The following is a 26303-nucleotide window of genomic DNA, read 5'->3' on the forward strand; positions in this document are numbered from 1 at the left end:
CTATAGACACAAAACTTTTTTTTTTTTTTTTTTGGTGGTGGTAGAGAAGCAGGGCAGTCAATTATATTGACTCCAGTGCTCAACGGGTACTTATTTTATCAATCCTGAGAGAATGAAAGGCAAAGTTGCCCTTGGCAAAATTTGAGCTCAGAATGCAAGGCCAGAATGTAATGGCACTAAGCATTTTGTCCAGCATGATAATGATTCTGTCAGCTTGCTACCTTTCAAACTTGAATAATAATTTCAAAAAATTCAAACACAAATTTCAGTTTTAGTTCTTTGAAATTCGTCCCACCCATACAAACATATGTACAAGCACTGCTACAACTATCACACATACAAATACCTTAACCCTTTAGTGTTCAGATTACTCTGTAAAATGTAAGGTTTTTTTTATTTAAATTGTTTTGAATTAATCATGCATTACCTTATAGCTTTGAGGTTTCAATGGTGTGATTGTTTATTTTTAGACTGTCAATGTAGGTTAGGTGTGAGAGGCTAGATATGGACAGTTTGAATATAAAATATGTAGAATATATTGGGCCGGATTTGGCCAGTTTAAACACTAAAGGGTTAAGCAGGCAAATACATCTATTGTATTAATTTGAAATTTAGAAAGAAGTGGGTTGGAATGAACCTAAATAAAGTTCTTGATTGAGTAAGAAGACTGGATGAAATTGAGACAAACAAGCCTTACTGGGTATGAATCTTAGCATGTAGAGACAAGGGTGCACTGCTAAGCTGAGATAACAAAAAAAGTATCAGTGTATTAGTTGTGATAGACAAGAAAGAAACCTGTGCTGGGATAGGCACATGATGAAAGCAAAGAAATGCCAAATAAATCCGAGTGGAAGGAGCTTGTAGAAGAGGAAGACCAAAGAAAGGTATGAGAAAAAGTCATGAAGACCGATATTAGGATGCTGAACTTCACAAAAGAGATGACAAGGAACTGCAAACAGTGGTGAGATGCTATGCTAGAGAAGATCATTCCAACCCATGCAATTGTGGAAAAACATAAAATGATGATTCTAATGACATATAAAACGTATCAATAAAAGCACAGCAGGAAGAACTGCAGCTGAAATCCGATGACCATTGTTTTCCGATATCAATTACTAAGCATGGAAACATGAACATTAAAATGATGATGACAATGATGATGGTGAAGGCATTAGCTACTATTCAGAAAGGATTGGTGCAAAATTCTATTAGAGTAATTAGTAGCTTGTGTATTTTTGATGGTTTATTGTTATCAGCATTTCCCCTTACCACAGCCATGCTGTCTGATAGTTGACGAAATGGCATTCCTCCAAGACCAATACTAAGGAGGTGATCATATGTTATGGAATAATTGCAAAAATATAAATGAAAATTACTGTATTATAAAGAGTGCTTGGTAAGATTGCCAGAAAGACTGAACTAATTTTTCTGGCATTGCTGTTCATCTAACTTTTGGTGACTTTTGGTAACTCATAACTTATCTCAAATTTTCTACATAAATTTTTGCTGTTTAGCCCCAGGTCAGTTCCGGCTGAAAAGATCTAAAATCTAAGACATTCCAGTTGTGACAATCTTGTCTTTTTCCAAGATACTGCACCCAAAATCATTGTCCAACACGTCCTTTTCTCAGACAGTGGGGAGTGATTCAAAGGAAATGCAGCTGCTATTTCTAGCAACACCTTTATTTGTTTATAAATATTGTCAACTACAGACATCTGACCTGAATTAATGCCAAAGAATACATATATAATATGGCTATAAATATATACATACATACATTCAGTGCCCTACGAAGTGTATTCTTTGGGATTGAAGAGATATTCATATTTTACTTATTATACTGACCTATAAAGAAAGCAAAACCAACTTGCTGCCCTGACATGGCTTAAAATCAGAACAAAGAAATCACTACCAGGTGAGATGCAACAAAATATTTAAGTTAATCTTAATCATCAAATTAATCCTATACCATTCAAAAAAAAATTCTTGAAATATTCTTTAAACCTTCAACCACATCTAACAAATACTATATTACCTATCTATGATTCCTTCACTAGAAACAATCAAATAGGATATTTAAATGAGCAGAATGTATATATAATTTATCAAAATGAGAACACTCTTTCAGATAATAATCCATATGGCTCCAGTGACCAAAACTAACACAAAAGCCCTTTTAGAAAGCTTATAAAAGGATATATGATTATCAGATTAATCTTAACTTCAGATTTAGTGCAAATAAGTTATTGTATGAATCAAATATAAATGGATTTTAAAGAGTCTTCTGACAGTTTATTTTTATTTATCTTCTTTTTTTTAATTCTATTTTGTGACCAGATTTAGTCATTTTGATGGTCGAAATCAGCTTGACTAAATTCTATTTAACTTGGTAGGTATTTCTCCATCCTGATTTCAAACCTTCATAAGATGACAGCTTTATCTTTCAGCTGTCCAGAGAGCTATAGACACAAAGGAGTGGCTGTGTGGTAAGTAGCTTGCTAACCAACTACATGGTTCTGGGTTCAGTCCAACTGTGTGGCATCTTGGGCAAGTGTCTTCTGCTATAGTCCCGGGCCGACCAATGCCTTGTGAGTGGATTTGGTAGATGGAAACTGAAAGAAGCCTGTCGTATATTCGTATATATATATATATATATGTATGTGTGTGCTTGTGTGTCTGTGTTTGTTCCCCTAGCATTGCTTGACAACCGATGCTGGTGTGTTTACATCCCTGTCACTTAGCGGTTCAGCAAAAGAGACCGATAGAATAAGTACTGGGCTTACAAAGAATAAGTCCCGGGGTCAATTTGCTCGACTAAAGGTGGTGCTCCAGCATGGCCACAGTCAAATGACTGAAACAAGTAAAAGAGTAAAGATGTAAATTGTAAATGTCTCCTGAATGCTGAAGGCGTTTAAGAGCCATGCTTTGCTCTAGTTTTAAATCAAACAAATCCCTCCACTGGGTAGCATGCTTGTCAACCTCGAGTATTAATCCAATATGATCTGTTGCTAAATTCTGGCAATTCAAATAAGTATCAGCAACATAGTAGAAACAGACTGGCTACAAACCTTCTTGACAAAAATTTATCTTGTATGAGGTCTAAAGACAAATATGATTCCCTACTGGTAGCCAGTGTTTGTAACAAAAAGTTCAAAACTGAAATGCAAACTTGGACAAGGTAAACTGTGGCATCAGATATGAGGGAAACATGCTGTATACAATGTGCAGTATATACATACATTCCCCAACTGCACCACACAAAAAAGAAAACCAACTTCTTTTGCTCTTTTTTTTTTCCCTTTCCTATGGTAAAGAGACAGTACATAGTTAACACGAACTGGTTTAAACATGTACTGATTTGATTAATGTTGGACAAATGATCCTGTCAGTGATAATGGTGCAACTGAGACTCTCACCATAAAGCAAAGAACAAACTATCATAAACCATTATGTCTAGTTTTCCGTTCTCTCTGTCACCTCTATAACCTTAATGATATACATAAATACATTCATTTATTCTGAGCACATGTTCAATAAACAGTATCAGCTTACACTATTTACTGTATAAGTAACTATGCTATTAAGAGAAGGGGAAAAAAATAGCCATGGAGTACTGCACAAAAACCTAATTATTACATAATCACTTAGCGTTTATTTTCGATACATACCTACATATATGTCATCTTTGTGTGACAGTACTGATAAAGACTATGCTTAAGTAAGGTGTGATAAGGATAAAACAGATCTTGAGTTGTCATCATCACATCAAGATCAGGTTACTTCCCACTGGACTGCTCATATAATATTTTTAATTCATTTAAATCAATTAAAATGTCAGTGTTGTCTCCATAGCCTTTTTTAATCAAAATTAATCATTAATTAAATGACTTGACTCATTATATATTGAGTACTGTCCTCACAAACTCATTCTTGCACATCACCATCATTTTACATCCATGTTCCACTCTAGCATAGATTGAGGAGTTCAACAGGACTCAATGGCCCAACGACTACACTGTGCTCCAATGTCTTCTTTGGCATGGTTTTTATGGTTGAATGATTTTCTAACACTAACCACTTTAACAGTGTGTAGTGGATGCTTTTCTTGTGCCACCAGTGCTGGTGAGGTCACCATAGAGCTCACGAAACTACGAAACAAATGGAAGGGGGATGCACTGCTTTTTTATTGGGTTGTCCGGAAAGTTTGTGCCGATTTATAGTAGCTTACCTTTCGACTTATTTTAGAACATGGTTGAGTCCATAAAATAGGATTTGGCTACACCTCCATTTAGAGCACAGTTTAAGCTATCTTTTCGTGGAAGAAGGTTTATATTCCTATAACCTGTGATAATTCTGTAACCCTTTAAAATGGAAGATAAGAAAGTTCATTTTCAGAATTTGATGCTTTGGGAACCAGACAAAAATTGCTGCAGCTTGGCTGGGATATGTTACCCCACGCTCCGTATTCACCAGATATTGCTCCTTCAGATTTCCACTTATTCAGGTTTCTGCAGAATAGTCTTAATGGTAAAAATTTCAATTCATTCGATGACGTAAAAAGATTCCTTGATGAATTCTTTGCCATGAAACTACCTCAGTTCTGGGAAGAGGGTATTTTCAAGTTTAAGGAAAGATGGAGATGCATTGTGCAACAAAATGGCTCATATTTGGTTGATAAAAAATGTAATGGCAAGTATTTATTGACCTTTTTCTTTCCTTTAAAAATCGGCACGAACTTTCCGGACAAGCCAATAGTTGTAGAGGAGCTACATTGCTACACACATTTAGAAGAGAGAGTGAGAATGATTCAGTAGTAACTGGTTCTACACACTTCAAATATAAACTTTACCAATGAACTGCCATTTTATAATGTTGTTATTGACTCGCATAAAGTAATCCAACTCTTTTTTTAATGCATTCAGCCTTAGGCAGAAGAATAACTCAAGGATCTCACTGCTGCATTAATTTCTCTATCACAGAAAAGATAGCTCCTTTCATTCACTCCATTCCAGTGCAAAGCTGCACAAATTATAGAGACACAAATTTAAGAATACTGCAATTACAACCTCCATTAAACTTCACTAAAGCAGAAAGACTTAATGACAGCAGCCATAAACACACTTCAAATGTACAACTAGTAGATGTTACATATCAGCGATCAATCTTACAACACAGATAAAAGACCAGGTGCTTGCAACTGCTGTTGAAAATGACACATTAAGATCAACCATCAGATAGTCTTACATAATACATAATGCATACCAATTCAATAAAAAAAAATTAACAAACAAGGATAAATAATAGCAAAAATATATAGAGCAGAAGTAGACATACTGAAAATGGATTCATGTTTTCTTTGAGAAAACTTAATGCCCTACTAACAAGGGAATCAGTAATTCATATAAAACCAATATCTCTTAACTGTGCTCTGTAGCCAAAGTACTTAAATTTCAATAGCACGGTTCACTCAGCTGTGCTATATAATTCACTAATGTTGGTAATAAGAAAACTGCATATTTGATGAGTGTTTTGTTAGGTCATTTGTTATGTCAAATATTTTTCTAAGTAAAGCCTGTAATAAGAGTGGTCTCTCCTAAGCGCATAATGAAACCCTTGAGTAAGGGTAGTAGTTAACAAGAAAAATATAGTTAAAGAAGAAAAAAAAATACTAATCTTTAAACTCAGTGGAAATTAACTGAGTTATCTGCTCTTAATCATGAGAACAAAAATGGATCACCATAGTTATAGGAGCACTCCGTCGGTTACGACGATGAGGGTCCCAGCTGATACGATCAACGGAACAGCTTGCTCGTGGAATTAACGTGCAAGTGGCTGAGCATTCCACAGACACGTGTACCCTTAACGTAGTTCTCGAGGAGATTCAGCGTGACACAGAGAGTGACAAGGCCGGCTCCTTGAAATACAGGTACAACAGAAAGAGTGAGAGAAAGTTGTGGTGAAAGAGTACAGCAGGGATCACCACCACCACCTGCAGGAGCCCTGTGAAGCTTTAGGTGTTTTCGCTCAATAAACACTCACAATGCCCAGTCTGGGAATCGAAACCGAGATCCTACGACCACGAGTCTGCTGCCCTAACCACTGGGCCATTGCGCCTCCACCACCATAGTTAGGACTCCTACATAAGGAAGAATAAGCTCATAGGAAGATGCGTCTGGAACTGGATTTCAATTTCTTATTGAAGCCAATTCATTTCATTCATTCACAGACAGTTCAATGTTTTGAGGAAAAACATAAGCATCACACTTTTATTGTCTGCCAGTAAAATATTTGTCTGTTACATAGAGTTACAAAATATGCTGACAAAATGACTAAACAAATATTTGTCATTTTGCTTCTTCCATTCCAGTCAACCAAATGTTAACAAATAAAAATTAGCATTTACATAAATTTCTTTGATTCCGGACTAAAATTTCTTATTCACCAAGTAGGATGGTCATGAACAAAAACTGCCAAATATATTTCACTACTATTTGATCTGTTTGAGATCATGCATCCCAATAACATACAGAAATGTCAGCCAAAAGTATTTGATTTACTAGAATTCATTCACAGGCATCACAAATCTGTGAATAGGTTGTATTATCATGACAGAAAACTCATTCCTACATTTCTTCATTATAATTTCTTGTCTTCAATGAGATAAATAGGAGGAGATACAAAAAGCTTTTGTTGCATGTAACTTTTAAAATTGCTAAAGGCTGCTTGGTATTTGAAAAGATAAATTAAATTCTCTCGGAGAAGTATGAAGTGAAACTGAACCATCAGTTAAATGTTAATTAAAAAGACTCACATATTGGGAGGATTGTGAAATCTAAGAGTAGCTTGAAGGCAATGTATTTGACAAAACAAGTCTATAGAGTCACATCAGTAGCTTGAAATTGTTCAAAGCTATCGAGATTGATTTTAACTCTTTCCTCACTTCTGGTAAACATACTTTCTCCCTTTTATCATTTTACATACATTTTTTTTTAAATCAAGCTGGACAATTCCATATTGATGGAGCAAGTGCCTTTTCCTTTCATAAACTGGTGCCCTTATTTCAGTTCACCACTCAAATGTGAAACAGAAGTAAATATATATAATTACCCTACATAAAAGGGGGAAAAAATGAGCAAGTGAAAAAAAAAAACAAGCAAAAAATGAAATATCAAATGACATTGTAACACATTTCATCACCCAAGTTCCAGTCATGAAGCAATAAAGAAGATTATTATCCAAACTCTGAGTAAGTTATGGGCTTCAATCAATGGTGCAATAAAAATGATCGCAAAGTTTGAACTCATCACTTTGTGATGTATTAGAGTCATGTGTGTGTGAGAGAGAGAAGAAGAAGAAAAATATAAAAGTTAAAGGATACTCACAATTGGTATAAAATAGTTGTTTTACCAGCATTGTCTAATCCAACAATTATCACCTTGTGCTCTGTAAAAAAAAAAAATTAAATAAATGTATATTTTATTTATTTAAAGAAAACAACTTGAGGTTTCTATGTGGTCACTCAACCTACTAAAAATTTCACACAAATTACATACTCATGTTTAAAAATAAAAGAATGCAGTGGATGATACTGATGCAATTCCAAAATTATGACAGGAAGGTCATGGGCGGAATACTTTCAATCAGAGGTATGCTCTAACAGCACTGCAATCAACCTAAGATGAAACAATAAAAATTAAAAAATTTTTAAAACAATGATTGAATACAGAACAATTTATTCAGTGGAATATATCTATTTTGGGTTAAAAAAACAAACTATTTCTTCAAAATTTGAAAAGCCCAGAGGGACAAAACATTCCAAGTGACACTTTTCCACATAAATAATTTGTTTTCTAAGTATGAAGAGTTTTTTTTTTAATTCATACTAACCATTAATCCTTTAGCATTCACATTATTTTGTCAAAAGTAACGGTTATTTATTCACATCGTTTTGAATTAATCGTGCATAGCTTTGTAACTTCAAGATTTTGATGATGAAATAGTTCATTTTTAGAATCACATTGTAAGGTTGGTGTGAGGGACAAGATCTGGCCAGTTTGAGCATAAAACAGGCAGAATATTTTGGCTGGATATGGCTGGTTTTATAGGCTAATGGGTTAAAGCTACTACAGTTGTGTGCATGCAGCATTTAAAGAAACAAACCATCTTCAAGTACTGTCGTTCATTCATATATAATATGCATTCATGTAATAATATTCATTTTTACATTCATGCTGTGAAGACGCATGGCTCAGTGGGCGTCGAGCTTACGATCGTGAGGTTGTGAGTTCGAATCCCAGATCAGGCTGCATGTTGTGTTCTTGAGCAAGACACTTTATTTCACGTTGCTCCAGTTCACTCAGCTGTAGAAATGAGTTGCAACGTCACAGGTGCCAAGCTGTATCGGTCTTTTGCCTTTCCCTTGAACAACATCGGTGATGTGGAGAGGGGAGGCCGGTATGCATGGGCGACTGCTGGTCTTCCATAAAACAACCTTGCCCAGATTTGTGCCTCAGAGGGTAACTCTCTAGGTGCAAACCCATGGTCAGTGTCTGACCGAAGGGGGTCACCACTAATATGCATCATTAATTTACAAGTAATGAAATGGACAAAAATTGGTAAAAGAATATACCGTGTGTATGACACTGACTTCTCTTTTGGAGGGAGTTGGGGAATCTTCGAGGAAAGTGATGTCATTAAAAAGGAAACTGGCAATAGGGGATAATGTAAAAAATTGTAACTCCTAATTTCATTCATTTTTACATGCTAGCATGGGTTAGTCAAATCCATTATCAAGTTTAGTTAAATACATTATCAACCAGATTCCCTTCCCTGTTTCAAAACCTAATTTGTTTTTCAAGTAAGGGATATCTTACTTCACACATTACCAAAGATGCAAAAGAAGAAGATGCTTTGTCGACAGAAGTAACATCAGCAACATTGCTTATAACTTGCAACTCGTTAAGCTAACGAATGTAACCAAACAAATACACATGTACACACCCATATGCACACAGACATAAAAATGCATGACAGATTTTTTTTTTTCAGTTTCTGTCAACCAAATTCACTCATAAGGCTTTGAATTAACTAGATAAGTAAATATTTCAAAATAGGTGAATCATACATATTTTTTTTCCCTAAAAAAATTCTTCAGTTTTCAAAGTTTTGAACTTTAGATATTCCATGTTATACATGGAATATCTTGTAATATCGTCATCTTGTAATATATATCTAGCTGTTTTGATCTTGTTATTTCTTGTTGGACAAACATAATTACAAAATTGCCATTCATAAATTTTTCTCTTGAAAAACTATCAAATGAATAATTGTATTTTTGTTTATCTTCGTTAAACAATGACATTTGGACTTTATCAGTGTTGGCTGAAAAAGTGCACCTGTTGTATGAATTAGTACACAATTGATATATATTATTTATTTATTCAACAAAATCAATATGATTTTCAGGATCACATTGAATATTCTCAGTTTTACTACAGTCTGTCACAGATTTTTAAGCAAGGATTCTTGAAAATCTCTCAAACTATTTTTTTATTACACATTTCTGAATTCTTGTTTTGAATAGTACACATTTAGAAGCCAGCATTTTTTTCTTTTTTTATTTCCTGTCATTTAAAAAAATACTTTATGCAATATATATAATTTAAAATAAACATCCAAGAAAGTGACAAAAAAATGTGCCAACAAAAACTATCTTTCTGTTCAAGAAATTGAAGATTTACATATATATTTAAGTTACGCGTGAATAGAAATGTTACTTGCATGGTTATTAGAACAAAAATATGAGTATCTGTGGATACAAATAAATATAATATTACATAAAAGTCCCCAAGCTTTAGTAGGGTGGAGTTTAAGATTAGTAAACAAAAATGAACCAAGATTATGCGAGCAAATTGATAGCCATGATTAACTATAGACTGTTTCCAATAATTCTGTGGGTTCATTAAACTACTGTGTCTGTTCATACACCTGTATGTCTCCCCCCCCCCCGCCCTATGTTAGCATAGGTTAAAAAAAAACAAATTCTGGAGACATCTTTACAGCCATATTCCCTTTGTGTAATTAAACCTTACCTGTTTTTCAAGTAAGGGACTTTTTATTCCACAAGACTTTGGAAGTGCTGAGCAAACAGAAAATTTGTTGACATGGTGAAGTTTAACAACAAACTTCATTTGAGGGAGAGTGCTAATGTTCAGAACAAACATTTGATGACTATAAACAAAACCATTGATCAGCAAGAAACAGCAGAACCTTCATCTATCATCTACTATTGGAGAGTCCATATATATATAAACATTGAGTCTCACAGAGGGGATGACAGGAGACCAAGACTCCTGGTGGTTTCCTGTGCTTGAGAAGATATGTCAAGCTAAGTAAAATCAAGGTTGTCCTTGCATATAAGCATGTCCCCTGCATCCCTCTCTAGCTAGGTGTTCCTAATCTGGTGGGCTCATGCATGCTGATGCCACATAAAAAATACCTGTACCACTGCCATGTAAGCACACCAGTGTGGAGCTGCATAAAAGCACCTGGTACACACTGTAAAGTGGTTGGCACTAGAAAAGGCATCAGGCTGTAAAAACCATGCCAAACAGACATGAAACCTGGATGACTCTTCAGGTGGCCAGCTCCTGTCAAACCATCCAACCCATGCCAGCATGAAAAATGGACAATAAACGATGATGATGACATACATACATATATATCATCATCATTTAACGTCCGCTTTCCATGGTGGCATGCGTTGGACGGTGCAACTGGGGTCTAATGACTGATACAAGTAAAAGAAAAAAGGTAGAGGTGTGTGTGTGTGTGTGTGTGTGTGTGTGTCTGTGTGTGTGTGTGTGTGTGTGTGTGTGTGTGTGTGTGTGTGTGTGTGTGTGTGTGTGTGTGCGCGCGCGCGCGCGCGCGCGCATGCACATGTTTTATGAAAGCCACAAAACTGGAAGTTAGAAATGGGAGAGTGAGAACAGAAACCAGACAGGAACAACAGTTTGTATATTTGTTTTTTTATCTCAATATTTCAGATTTTAAAATCCTTTATTAGAAGAAAATGGGGGACAGGCTTAGTGACTGTAGACATTCTAGGATGGAGATAATGTATGGGGAGGGTAGGGAAGGTGAGGTGAGATGGTGTGCAACATGTGCAACCCCAAATGGTGGGGGGGTGAGCAAACTGTTGTTCTGCTTTTCATTTGTTTTCACCCCCGTTTCCAACTTGCATTGGGTGGCTTTCTAAAAGAATTTCAGAATTTTTTCACAGCTATGCTATTCTATTTCTTTAACTTATGTAAAGAGAAACCTCAGATGGCGACGGCAATGTAGGAATGCTGCCGTCAGATACAAATGTTTATCTTTCTATTTTGTTATGAATTTTAAACTATTTTTCTTCAATTTTTCCTATGTGAATTTTAATAATATACATTAAAAAAAAAAGAAAAAGCAAGCCAGTACATATTACTTTTTTTTTAATCGACTTTGTTGACGTCTTCATTTTTATAAGTGTGATGGAACCGGTAATCAAACAAAATGCATTCCCTCTCTCTCTTTCGGAGAGGCACAAGCACCTACACGCACATATACACACACGGCAGTAACTTCCACCTACCGAATTCAATCACAAAGCTCCAGTCGGCTCGGGGCTATAGTGAAAGACACCTACCCAAAGTGCCACGCAGTGGGACTGAACCCGAAACCATATAGCTATGAAGCAAGCTCCCTAACCACACAGCCATGCCCGAGTATTTATATTAAGCTAAGGTTTTTCATGTCCTGATTTCAAATTTTGGCATGGTCAACTTCAACTCCCACAAAATTTAAGGCCTTGTGCATTTGTTAGAAATAATTATTACAGGTTTCTCTTATTCTTCATCCCTTGTCTTCTGTCCAACCTATTTCTTTATTACCCACAAGGGGCTAAACACAGAGGGGACAAACAAGGACAGACATAGGCATTAAGTCGATTACATCGACACCAGTGCGTAACTGGTACTTCATTTATCGACCCCCGAAAGGATGAAAGGCAAAGTCGACCCCGGAGGAATTTGAACTCACAACATAACGGCAGACGAAATACCTATTTCTTTACTACCCACAAGGGGCTAAACACAGAGAGGACAAACAAGGACAGACATAGGCATTAAGTCGATTACATCGACCCCAGTGCGTAACTGGTACTTAATTTATCGACCCCGAAAGGATGAAAGGCAAAGTCGACCCCGGCGGAATTTGAACTCACAACGTAACGGCAGACGAAATACCGCTAAGCATTTCGCCCGGCGTGCTAACGTTTCTGCCAGCTCGCCGCCTTCTGTCCAGCCTGTTTTTCCTTTACCTTTATTCAAAAACATCTCTCTCTGTGTTTTTGTTTTCTAGGCTTATCCTGTTTGAGTGAAATGGTGACTACATCAGCATGACTGCTAACTCTGCACTTTAAAAGGAATCAAAGAATAAAGGAAATCCTTCACTTAAAAAGCAGGTAAGGATTGGCAACAAGAAAAGCAAACTGTAAAATTATATATATATATATATATATATATATATATACCCACAAAGTTATCAACCACCTCACCAACAACAACACTGAACATCTTTTTGATCTCCATGTGTCTAACACACGTGGACATGCCTACAAAGTCAGAAAACAGCACAGCTCCCATGACTTTCGGAAACATTTTTTCACGCTCAGAGTTGCTGAATCATGGAATAAACTGCCTGCGTCAGTTGTTGACTGCCATGACACTGCATCCTTTAAGGCCCTCATGCTTTCCGAAATCCGCCGAAACTACACCTGATTATATATACACTTTAGATGAGTTGTAGTGCACCTGAGCACTGTACACAATTATTATTATTATTATATATATATATATATATATGTATGAGAGAGACAGAGAGAGAGAGAAACAGACAAAGATGCAGAGACAAGGGGGATAAACAAAGAAGGGGAAAAAAGTTGGAGTTACAAACCCATATATACAGGCCTTCATACATAAAATATTCAAACACGAGTTTATAATCCTGTTTAGTTTGCATCCTTCCTCTTCTAACAAGAGAATTTGGCAATATTTGGTTTTGTATATGATAAAGTAAACAAAAACATATCTACATATATATTCACACAGAGTCCATCCCTTGCTGGCATGGAAAACAACGATAATATATACACAGACACACATATGAAAGACATTCTCTCCCTAGAAGCTTAAATAGTTTCTGACAAAGAGTCTCTTATGTTAGAGTTAGCATAAAGGTTGAATGTCATATTCAAAGTCATCTCCTGTGTGCATTTGTTGTTACATAGCTGCAATGTCAACTATTAGTCACATTTTTTTCCTTGAAGGAGTCCGTAACCACCAAACATTCTATCAGCTATGAACAGATTTTCGAGAATGCACGAAAATCCCATGACATATAAGTCACTGAAATTGGAGAAAAACTAATAAACAGAACAAGACTCATTTCAACTCCCTTAAGACCTCATAATCATGAAAGAGCATATTTAAAGAAAAATTTTTAATCTTTCATAATCTCCATATGATCTTATGAGCTGATAATTAGGATTAAGTGAATGAAAGACAAATTTTCTCTTTGATACATTACAAATAAAGGTGGATTCCCTGTTGGTCTCGACTACACACACACACACACACACACACACACACACACACACACTTGTTAGACCAACTAAATTTCTACTCTTGAAATTAACATGTGTCTGATATTCCACAGAGAAATGTAACCATAACATAATTCTCAAGCTGAATCAGCAGGACACAATGTGACACAGGACCAAGCCTTTGAATTTGTAGGTACAATCTAGAGAGAAAAAGAAACAGAGAGGAGCAATAGATTGGTACTTTATCAATCCCCACCAAAAGCTAATTAGCAAAGTTGACTTTGGCAGAGAACCAAAGCCAATAATCTAAAGACACCCCTAATTTGCTGCTATTTTGCAAGTATATTCACAAGAATGTAAGGAACCTAAACTGAAGAGCTGAATGGAGCAAAGCTTAAATTATATGGACAGCCCAAACAGAATGTGAAATACTCACAGTGAACTTTGATTATTCCATTTTTACTTTTAGGCAATGTCTGTAATGCTGGAGCACCACCTTAAGAGATTTTAGTCAAACAAATCAACCCCAGCACTTATTCTTTGTAATTATTTACATTATTTACATTTGATGGATATTTGTCCTCATCTTGTTTGTTGTTAATGTTTCGGCTGATATACCCCCCAGCCTTCATCAGGTGTCTTGGGGAAATTTCGAACCTGGGTTCTCATTCCTATGTTGTGGTGGTTAAGAGCACGGGCTACTAACCCAAAAATTCCGAGTTCGATTCTAAATAAAAATAATATCGAAAAATACCTTAGGAATGAGAACCCCAAGACACCTGATGAAGGCTGGAGGGTATATCAGCCGAAACATTGTGTTAACAACAAACAAGATGAGGACAAATATCCGTCAAATGTAAATAATGTGTATTATTCTTTGTAAGCTTGGTATTTATTCTATCAGTCTCTGTTGCTGAACCTCTAAGTAAGGGGACATAAACATACCAACATCATTTGTCAAGCGATGGCAGGACAAGCACAGACATACACACACACCGGTGGCACCTAAAAATCACCATCTAAACGTGGTCAATGCCAGTACCTCCCACCCCCAACTGGCTCTTATGCTGGTGGCACATAAAAAGCCCCATCTGAAAGTGATCTATGCCAGTGCCGCCTGACTGGCCCCCATGCCGGTGGCACGTAAAAAGCACCCACTACACACTCAGAGTGGTTGGCGTTAAGAAGGGCATCCAGCTGTAGAAACCTTGCCAGATCAGATTGGAGCCTGGTGCAGCCTACTGACTTACCAGTCCCCAGTCAAACTGTCCAACCCATGCCAGCATGGAAAAACGGATGTTAAACGATGATGATGATGGGCTTCTTTTGGTTTCTATCAACCAAATCCACTCACAAGGCTTTGGTCAGTCTGGGGTTATAGTAGAAGGCACCTACCCAAGGTACTGTGCAATGGGACTGAACCCAGAACCATGTGGTTGGGAAGCAAGCTTCCTATCACACAACCAGATACAATGACCATTAATCTGGTTACTAGATCTCCACACCACCTATCATCATTTACTGCTCAAACTTGTAAACAAATTTCATTTATTGTGAATTGATGAGCGAGCTTTTATGCAGTTACTTGACCTAATAGAAATACAATGCCATGAAATCAGTACACAAAACTTTTGACTGTAAATTTTAAATTTGTAATTAAACTAAATCAAATATTTCTCATATTGATTAAAATCATACCACATACAAGGACAAAAGGAATCAACAGACTACTTTTTATCATACTAACTTGTCAAAGTTTTAGTTTAAAGGCTATAGCTACTCCTTTACTCTTTTACCATTTTCAGTCATTTGACTGTGGCTATGCTGGAGCACCACCTTTAGTCAAGCAAATTGACTTCAGGACTTATTCTTTGTAAGCCTAGTACTTATTCTATCGGTCTCTTTTGCTGAACTGCTAAGTTACGAGGACATAAATACACCAGCATCGGTTGTCAAGCGATGTTGAGGGGACAAACACAGACACACACACACCCCACACATATATATATATATACATATATACGACGGGCTTCTTTCAGTTTCCGTCTAGCAAATCCACTCACAAGGCTTTGGTCGGCCCGAGGCTATAGTAGAAGACACTTGCCCAAGGTGCCGTGCAGTAGGACTGAACCCGGAACCATGTGGTTGGTAAGCAAGCCACTCCTACACCTACCTTTGTAGATTTTTTTAATCTTTAAGAAGTTATAAACGAATAAGCATAAGACAAAATTGTTTTTCTTTTTAAGAGTCTGCTTTTATCAAAGTGTATCCTCAAGTAAAAGAATATACAAAATGTAAACTATAAAAATACTATAAAAAGAAATCATGCATATTTTTGTTTACCAGCTGAGAAATCTAAAGTACATAAAAGTTAAAGTTGAAAGACTGAACACCTAAAGCAACTTGAATTCTTTTAAAATTTAAAGTATCGTTTGAATATAATATCAAACTGGATGTAACATGAAACATTATATTCCATGAAAATAATATAGGATTGAAAAATTGCATTCTTACAAAATTGAGAACAGAAACATTGTACTAAAGAATGCAAAATAGGTTTTCAAGTCTCAAATTTTCTCACACCTATATGTTTATAAGCCTATATGCTTTTACCAGGTCCTTTTTAACACAAACCCTTAAACTTGATTTGACTGTTTTGGATGGATAAAAACCCGCTGGATGTTAAATGATAATGATGATGGAAATGATTGACTTCTGTAAGCCAATAATTACTTCCAACTAACTCCACAACTGTAATTCTACACCTCAAAGAAATATCACCAAATGTCCATCAAATCATACCATCAAACTTTAAAAAACAAAGATGTAAGAACACATGGACAATATAGTCAGGGGTCATCATCATCATCGTCACTTAATGTCCGTTTTCCATGCTGGCATAGGTTGGACGGTTTGACTGAGGGCTGGCAAGCCAGAAGACTGCACTGGGCTCCAATCTGATTTGGTAAAGTTTCTACAGCTGGATGCCCTTCCTAACTCCAACCACTCCGAGTGTGTAGTAGGTGCTTTTACATGCTACCGGCATGAGGCCAGTCAAGCAGTACTGGCATCAACCATGCTTGAATGGTGCTTTTTATGTGCCACCAGCACAGGAGCCATTGAGGGAGCACTGGCAACGATCACGCTTGAATGGTGCTTTTTATGTGTCACCAGCACAGGAGCCATTGAGGGAGCACTGGCAATGCTCACGTTCAAATGGTGCTTTTTACAAGCCACCAGCATGGGACCAGTCAGCTGACACTGGCATCAAGCACACTTAGATGGTGCTTTTTATGTGCCACCAGCACAGGAGCCATTGAGGGAGCACTGGCAACAATCACGCTTGAATAGTGCTTTTTACGTGCCACCAGCATGGGACCAGTCAGGCAACACTGGCATAGACAAATGTAACGGTCATGCCTGGAATGTTTCTATTCACAGGCCTATTTGAGCAGTGTTCACTTGGGACTAAATGATTTTAATTATGGAAAGCATGTAATGTGCAATAGCTACAATGACCTGTGCAAAAAATTCCCAACCTAGTTGATATGTGTTCAGTGTGTAGCTATCAGAGAGAAATAAAAGCAGAGACTTACAAACATCATTAAAATACATTATCAAACTTGCATTAAAAAATAAAACCAAAAACAAACAGAGTCCCATAGAGTTCTTATTTCCTTTCCTTTATATGCATAACCTTTGACATTTTTATGTATCAGTTTCAAATCATTGGTGTTTCTATGTATTTTACAGTTACTACATCGAGTAATCATGACTCCACTGCAATGTAGGAATAATGGGTGAACAGCTTCCAGCTATGCTAAAGGAGACCTATGTAATAATAATAATAATAATGTGTCTTAACAAAAGTGGGTGTGTTGATGAAAATAAAGCCATTGAAAATTACAAAGTGCAAACAGTCACTTTCGCTTTAGTCACAGGTCAACCCTGACTGACAAAGCCTATGTTAACCCTTTCGTTACCAACCCGGCTGAAACCGGCTCTGGCTCTTTAGTACAAATGTCTGGTTTTCAAAAGTTCTGAATTAAAACCTTATTAGTCACAATTTATGTCCCTAACTCTAGCTTAATGATAACGATGTTATTTTACTTAATTCTTTGTTATATTTAACATAATTGGAAGAAACACTGAGCATCTCAAAATAAATTCAGTAATGAAAGGGTTAAAGGAGTTCTAACCATGACTATCACATCTGTTTTCCAAGATGGTGCGCGATACAGTTGTAGGTATACTGTATGGTCTATATGTTATAAGGTAAAATAGGACTTGAACATTTGGTTGCTATTTCTAGCAAGATGAACAACTGCATAGATGCTCCACTGTTGGTTTGTAGAGTATGAAGTCGGTAAGGTAGGTAACTGGTTACTACAAGTTGGTGCATTGCGTTTCTGGTGCAGACAACTGTCAATGCCCAACACTATTTACCTGTATAAAGTTACTGTAGGCGCAGGAGTGGCTGTGTGGTAAGTAGCTTGCTAACCAACCACATGGTTCCGGGTTCAGTCCCACTGCGTGGCATCTTGGGAAAGTGTCTTCTGCTATAGCCCCGGGCCGACCAATGCCTTGTGAGTGGATTTGGTAGATGGAAACTGAAAGAAGCCTGTCGTATATATGTATATATATATATATGTATGTGTATGTATGTTTGTGTTTGTCCCCCTAGCATTGCTTGACAACCGATGCTGGTGTGTTTACGTCCCCGTCACTTAGCGGTTCAGCAAAAGAGACCGATAGAATAAGTACTGGGCTTACAAAAAATAAGTCCCGGGGTCGATTTGCTTGACTAAAGGCGATGCTCCAGCATGGCTGCAGTCAAATGACTGAAACAAGTAAAAGAGGAAAGAGAGAAAGAGTAGGAAATTACTGTTCAAACACTGTGGCCTACAGAGAGCAATGTATAACCAACAAGAATTTCATTTGCTTGTAATTCTCAATCAGCAAGTTCCAAAGCGAGACCAACAAGAAGAAATGGCATGCAATGACATTTTAGCTATAATGGCACCAGCTGAAATGACTTTGACCGAAAAAAAACCCAACATTATTATATAATGTTTTAGCAATGCGAGAAGCCTACCTCTTGTTCTTGAATCATTAAACAAAGACGAAGTCTTCAAGTGGTAAATGAAACATGAGAATCCAAAGAAATTAATGATGTTTTGTATTGGCAAATAGTCAAATATGAAAAAAAAAAAAAAAAAAAAGTTTGCAAAGTGAAATAAATTAACCATGAAGAGGAGGAGAAGTAAAATGTTTTAGGTAAAACCACTTCATCAGAGAGGGAGAGAAGGGGGAGGGGGGATGTTTACTGGTAGTTCTGGATAAACTGATAACAACAACTCAACAGATTTCAGGATAATAAAATATGGTGAAGTGGTCCCCGCTCCTTTAATTATCTTTATATTTTACCACTCAGATGTTGTTATTCATAGAAATTTTGATAGATGGGCTTATGTGGCTTGCTTTAAGTTGAAATGAGAATACATAATCTAATGCTCAGTCTCCCAGTATTTTGTAACAATTCAATCATACAAATTCCGCACGTATAATTTAAGTTAATTACAGTGATAACTTTGAAGTAAAACGTGAGGTTTCTTAGCTGACTTGTTATGATATGCTATACAGTTAGCCATATTTTAATTCATACACAGCAGTTATAGAGTATCATGATATATGATATCACTACCTGCTGTTGAGGAAAAAAAGAATTATTATTATATTAAATACAAAAAGGAGAGTACTTTCAGTAGTAATTTTGTTATTTTTGTCCTTAATAACACTGGTTAGTAGAGTCAACAGTATATTGGGTGAAATGTCTTTATGTTGGAGCTCAGATTCCATGTAGTGGCTACTATGATATTGTGAAAGGAGACTTAGAGAGAAGGAAAGAGAAAGGATAAACCGGATTTAAAAAGAGGATGAGAGACAGACAGACAGACATGTAGAGAGAAAGAGCAGTTTAGAAAAAAGAACTGAGACAGACAAACAAGAGCAGATAGATAAATATCTACGCTTCATAGTTAAAGTAATGAAAGAAACAGCAAGTAAAAGGACCGTGAATAAGGCATAGGAACAAAACCAGTGAAACCCCACACAAAGATATCCATACATAATAGAAACACAGGAAGGAGGGGTGGGGCGGAATGGAGGCAGCTATTAACATTACAATGGACCACTGTTCTAAAAATGTAAGATTTACAGAAAAGACAAAAATGTTATTTTTAAACAAAGGTTTTTATTTTTTGAATTTAACAGTTTAAATTAAAAGGGACGGCAGTTATTGGCAAGAATAATTGTGATGCATGCATGCATGCCCACTTCTTAATAACAATAAGTAAGGGTTCTTGTAGATAATGGATTGACTTAGGCTTGTTTAGGGGGCTCCACACAAGCAAAATAGAAAATTGGGTCCACAGTAGTATTTTACGGGGCCATGAAAATATTTTGCCTTATATGTTTATCGCAATAAACAGCTAGGTTTCTTTCTCTGATGTTTTGCATGGTTCAACCTACACAAGTTAATGTGGGGAAAGCAAAATCAGAATTTTGAAAGAACTATCTATAAAAATGGGTTTTTTTTAAAAATCAAATGGTATGGCTATGTGGGAAGAAGCTTGCTTCCTAACCACATGGTTCCGGGTTCAGTCCCACTGTGTGGCACCTTGGGCAAGTGTCTTCTACTATAGCCTCAGGCCAACCAAAGCCTTGAGAGTAGATTTAGTAAATGGAAACTGAAAGAAGCCTGTTGTATATATATGTGTGTGTGTGTGTGTGTGTAGCTTTGACCCCCACCACTACTTCACAACTAGTGTTGGTGTGTTTACATCCCTGTAACTTGGCAGTTCAGCAAAAGAGACTAAAAGAATAACAAAATTAAGTTATCATCATCATCATTTAACATCGGTTTTCCATGCTGGCTTCGGATGGATGGTTTGACAGAACTGGTAAGCCAGGAAGCTGCATCAGGTTCTAGTCCAATTTGGCATGGTTTCTATAGCTGGATGTCCTTCCTAATGTCAACCACTCCAAGAGTGTAGTGGGTGCTTTTTTACATGCCCACTACACTCTTGGAGCGGTTGGCATTTTCATTCAACTAAAATTCTTTTAGGCAGTAACCCCAGTATGGCTGCAGTCTAATGACTGAAACAAGCAAAAGATAAAAGAATAGATATATCACTCAGCTCCATTATGTATAAGATAAGGATGTGAAATTTCACTCTACTCAAGTGGGTGAAATGACGCAGCAATTTCTGTAGTGATCTGCAGTACTAATACGATAAGTAGCAATCTCCACAAAGATCAGTCATTAGTCAAGCAGGCCATACATAATACAGAATTATAAAGACACACACAACTATCCATCCACGCAAACATTTTCTTTTTGTCTTCCAATATCTATATTGGTGAAATTATTAGTTCTGTGTCTATAAAGCCTGGCATCAGGTGGACTGTTGTAAACTTGCAGCCAATTCAGCTCAAGTAAAAGCAAACACTCCAGTGCATTCTTCCTCTTAACAAAGCTACTAATTAACAATTAACTTCCATCGCATATCTTGTTAAACAACTATTGTTTCAATATGGTTTTTGGTTGTGTACCACTTGAACTCAATACCTGGAATTTAAAGTAGTCAATGATTACACTGATACCCGCTGTTCTTGAGGAGACCTTGTTGAGTCGAGAACGTCAACGTCAAAATAAAGATTCAAATGGAAACTGTAGTTAAGACACCCATGCCGGCGACACGTAAAAAGCACCGTCCGAACGTGGCAGATACTAGCGCCGCCTGACTGGCGTCCGTGTCGGTGACACGTAAACGCACCAACCAATCGTGGCCGTTTGCCAGCCTGCTCTGGCCCCTATGCCGGTGGCACGTAAAAAACACCCACTACACTCACAGAGTGGTTGGCATTAGGAAGGGCATCCAGCTGTAGAAACACTGCCAAATCAGACTGGAGCCTGGTGCAGCCTTCATGGCTTACCAGACACCAGTCGAACCGTCCAACCCATGCTAGCATGGAAAACGGACGTTAAATGATGATGATGATGATGATACACAACTGCAGAATTTTTCTACAAAGTAGTTGTTATACCAAAATGGGAATTATTCCATTGCTCTCCTGCTAAAATCACAGAAAGAGCAAAGAGAAAATAAAAAGTAACCATGATGGATTTACTGCTTACACCTTTCATATTCAATATCGCTAAAAATGAGAGTTAAAATAACTCAAAAGCCACAAAAGCATTGAACAAAGGGGGGTAAGTACCCACATACATAGTCGGATCGCAATTTTGGATTTTGATGTAGACCATATTAATCTTCATCAGCGACTCTTAATGCCTAGGGTTAAACTTAACTATCTCTGTCAATCTTATAACAAAAACTGTTGAAAACATGTGCTGATTTTCAAAACGGTAAAATTGTAAACAACAGATTAAAAAGATACATTCGGCCATGATCGGTTGGCACGTAAAAAGCAAACACTACACTCATGGAGTGGTTGGCGTTAGGAAGGGCATCCAGCTGTAGAAACACTGCCAGATCAGACTGGAGCAGCTTCCTGGCTTCCCAGACCCCGGTCGAACCGTCCAACCCGTGCTAGCATGGAAAATGGACGTTAAACGATGATGATGATGATATATATATATATATATATGTGTGTGCATATGTGTGTCTGTGTTTGTCTTCCCGTCATCGCTTGACAACCAGTGCTGGTGTATTTATGTCCCTGTAACTTAGCAGTTTGGCAAAGGGGGCTTATAGAATAAGTACTAAGCTTACACAGAATAAGTCCTGGGGGTCAATTTCCTCAACTAAAACCCTTTAAGGCGGTGCTCCAGCATGGCCACAATCAAATAACTGAAACAAGAATAAAAGAATATCCCCTTTTCTATGCCTGCATGGGTCAGATAGAATTTGTTGAGGTAGACTTTCTATGGCCAGATGTCCAACCTGTCACCAACTTTCACCCATTTCCAAGCAAGTTAATATCTTTCCATGGCCAGAGATTTTTCTTATTTATTTGCAACAAACAACTTCACTTGTATAACGATGATGCTCATTTACTACCATCACATGATGTCTAGGCAAGAGTATGCACAAAGACATACATATACATACATGACAGACTTCTTTTAGTTTCTGTCTATAAATTCACTCACAAAACTTTTCTTGGTCCTGGGCTTATAATAGAAAACATTTGCCCATGGTGCCACATGATTGGGAAGAAAACTTCTTAATCACACAGCCACCCTTGCACCTATTGTTAGATATTGTAAGCTATTTCCCAATAGTCATAGGAAAATGATAGTGTCTCAAGAAATCCATCAGGATTTAAAGCTCTGGTGAAGCTTTTTGATCAAATGTTTATTCCAGGATAGCTAGGTGGATAGAAGAAATGTAAAGTGATCTGCTCAGAAACAATGACGTGACTGCAAAACTCAAGAATGTAAGCAAATGTCCCAACACTTCATTCAAACAACCATCTGTCTATGTTAAAATCTTATAAGAGGAAAGATGAACTTAACATTGAGGCATCGCTCTACAAATAAACCAAATGTGTCAGACTCAATAAAATTATTAAGTTGAGAATCAAATGTTGCCAAGAGCTTGCTTTTGAGTCAAAAGATTGATAGATAACATCTTACGTTGTGCTGTGCCACAGACAAAGGTGCGCAATTATTTCTGTCCTGTTCCACTTAGTTATAAATAGGTATCATGATGCAGATGTATAAATGAAGCAGAAATGCTTTCATAGAATTGGTAGTTCCTTAGCTTTCAACTATTCTTGATGTCTGTATCCCTTTATGAAAAATAGTCAATAACCTTGATCTACGAAGTTTCATCATTCTACAAATAATGACAAACCAGACAGTGAGAGAGTCTTCATTGAGTCACTCAAATTGCTAGAAATAGTGACCAAATCTCCTTCAAACACCACCATCTTAAAAAAGGATGCATACATTGGATAATATAATCCTAGATATATTTTGCCTGAGAGACGGTAATACACAGTGATCACAACTGATATGTCTTTGATCATAGATCTAATCAGGCAGAGTCGATCAAGGGTTAACTCACAAGCCAGATATAAAAAAATTTTTTTATAATTTTCGATTTTAATTTATATATTATTTTCCTCCTCAGTTCAGGGGTCTTATTGGTTCCTTGGTAACTTCACTAGTGCCAGTAACAGGTAAAAACTCACCCAGTATGCTCTGTAAAGCTATTGATGTTAAGAAGGGCATCCAGCCATAGAAACCATGCCAAAGCAGATATTGGAGCTTCACTCAATCCTCTGGTTTGCCAGCCCGTTGAACCATCTAACCCATGCCAGCATGGAAAGCAGACAGATGATGAAGATGATAAAAAAGAAAAAAATTCAGTGCTCACAATATTCCAGGAGGGATTAAAAATTGCAGTATATCAAAACACTGACTGAGATTTAAGTCACAAGACTATTTAACCAATTGCAGAGTGGAAGGTGTTTGTAAGCCATTTAAGAAACACACAAAAGCCGTTCGATTCACTTCAACATTTAATTTGTCAAAATATTTTCGTCGCTTTAGGACCGCGACAAAAATATTTTGACAAATTAAGCTTAAATGTTGAAGTGAATCGAACGGCTTTTGTGTGTTTCTTAAATGGCTTACAAACACCTTCCACGCTGCAATTGTTTTCGTTCCAGCACATGATCTCAGATCAAATCACTTGCTATGCAAGTACATCTCCGTAACTATTTAATCAACAGTCCTGATAATTAATCTTAACCAGTAAGAGCATTGTGTTATACCTCTGGACAACGTACATAATTCTGCTAACTCTAGCTTACTTATAGGTTCTGCTCCTTCACCATGGTTGAATGGTCAGTGATAGAAAACAAAAATCAATTTTCCCCTCACATAAGCACACGCATGCACAAAAACTTGACTCATAACAGTATGGTGAAAATGGGTGTAAAACAGTTAAACACACTATAGAAATTTGGGTTAATAGCAGTTAAACATACATATAAAAAACAAAGCCAACAAAGAAGCTTCTATGTTGTCAGTTAGTCTGCTAAAATTAGCACTCAAATCAGACATCCTAGTGTATCAAAAATAAGACAATGGCTAATGCAGTCCTATATATGAGAAAGAAAAGGAAAAGAAAGAGACACTTATGGTTGGAATAACTTTGCTCATAGGTCTGCTTTATCAGAACTGATGTAGTAGTGACAACTAATTGTCACTACTAAAGTCACCAATGTTACATATGAAGACCCCGATGTTATATATATGTAACATAGTGATAAAGTGAAAAACAGATTAACTAAGACTCTCCATGCAAATAAAAAACAAAAAGGTTCCTCTAAAGGTGTTTAACTCTAGCGTTCAGATTACTGTCAAATGTTTTGAATTAATTATGCAATATCTCTCCACCCAGAGCTTATGGTAATGCTTATATGCATCCACTACAGGTTGCATATTCTTGACTTTTTGCACACTCCATCCACCAATATTACAACTATTGTGTAATCTCAAGTCTTCAGAAACAGCTGTCAGACCTGCAGTATCATGCCTCCTTCCCATAGTTTTCTGTATTTTTCGGATTCCATGTAAATCTGTTCATTAAATATATAAATATCTAATTGTTCTGTTGTGTCTGGGGAGAGTCATTTTCTTTTTGTGCCTTATAATGTAACACACTCACCGGTAAAATTTCCAGTTATTTTTATTTTCCTAAAATTTTCGTTGCGTCTTGCAACCTTCTCAAGAGTCAAGACTATTGAAAAGGTTGCAAGACGCAACGAAAATTTTAGGAAAATAAAAATAAGTGGAAATTTTACCAGTGAGTGTGTTACATTATAAGGCAATCACCACAGGAGCAAAGACAGCCGAGGAGAGACGGATTCAGTCAGCAGAACAGAAACGCCAGATGCAGAAAGCCAGAGCCACCTGCACCAATAGCACAGCCCCTACCCACTTCTGCCCCACCTGTGGGAGGGGCTTTCTTGCCCGGATTGGCCTCACCAGCCACCTCCGGTCTCATAGCAGCAATTCCACCAAATGATGTCAATGGTCATCTTCGAACCAGAAGGACGAACATTATTATTATTATTATTAAGGCACAAAAAGAAAATGACTCTCCCCAGACACAACAGAATATGCTTCAACACACGAACTCATATAAAGAATCTTGCAAACCAAATCCAAAAACGAAATATCTAATTATTGAAATATGAATGTTCAGCAGAGCTTGGTGCAGTCTTTTGACTTGCCAATTTCTGTTGAACAATCCAACTCTTGCCAGCACGGATGACAGACATTAAATGACAATGATGATTATATACACACATAACCTACAACATGAATGATTAGCATATAAAACACAACCTTGAGGAATTTTCTCCATACCTATATTGTTGATATTCACAAGTGCGTGATTCCAATTCTTATTTCTGTAGTAAACCAACTCCCCCACTAATGACATAAGAACAACAACAACTAAATATAATAGACTAAAGCCATTAGGTTGTGAATGCAATAAAAGAGTATATTCCATAATTGCTAGATTTGTAATGACTGATCTCAGAAATGCAAATTCATATTCATTAATTTGGCTATTAACTTTTCTTTTGTGTGTCTGTCTGACACAGCATTTCAATTAAT

At 36.8% G+C, this 26303-nt stretch overlaps 1 protein-coding gene across 4 annotated transcripts in view; it reads right to left on the reverse strand.

Moving 5' to 3' along the window:
- Positions 1-26303, reverse strand: part of LOC115209032 (ADP-ribosylation factor-like protein 5B) — a 147938-nt gene that overhangs the window by 59452 nt on the left and 62183 nt on the right. For all 4 annotated transcript variants that reach the window (XR_003881308.2, XR_004997285.1, XM_029777123.2 and 1 more), the window contains exon 3: positions 7383-7443. Coding sequence is in view for 2 of the 4 variants with exons in the window: in XM_029777123.2 (XP_029632983.1) it covers positions 7383-7443 (61 nt within the window). In the remaining 2 variants the exon portion in view is untranslated. The remainder of the gene's footprint in view (positions 1-7382; positions 7444-26303) is intronic.

The sequence above is a fragment of the Octopus sinensis genome, linkage group LG1 (assembly GCF_006345805.1).
Source record: "Octopus sinensis linkage group LG1, ASM634580v1, whole genome shotgun sequence".
Lineage (NCBI taxonomy): Eukaryota > Metazoa > Mollusca > Cephalopoda > Octopoda > Octopodidae > Octopus > Octopus sinensis.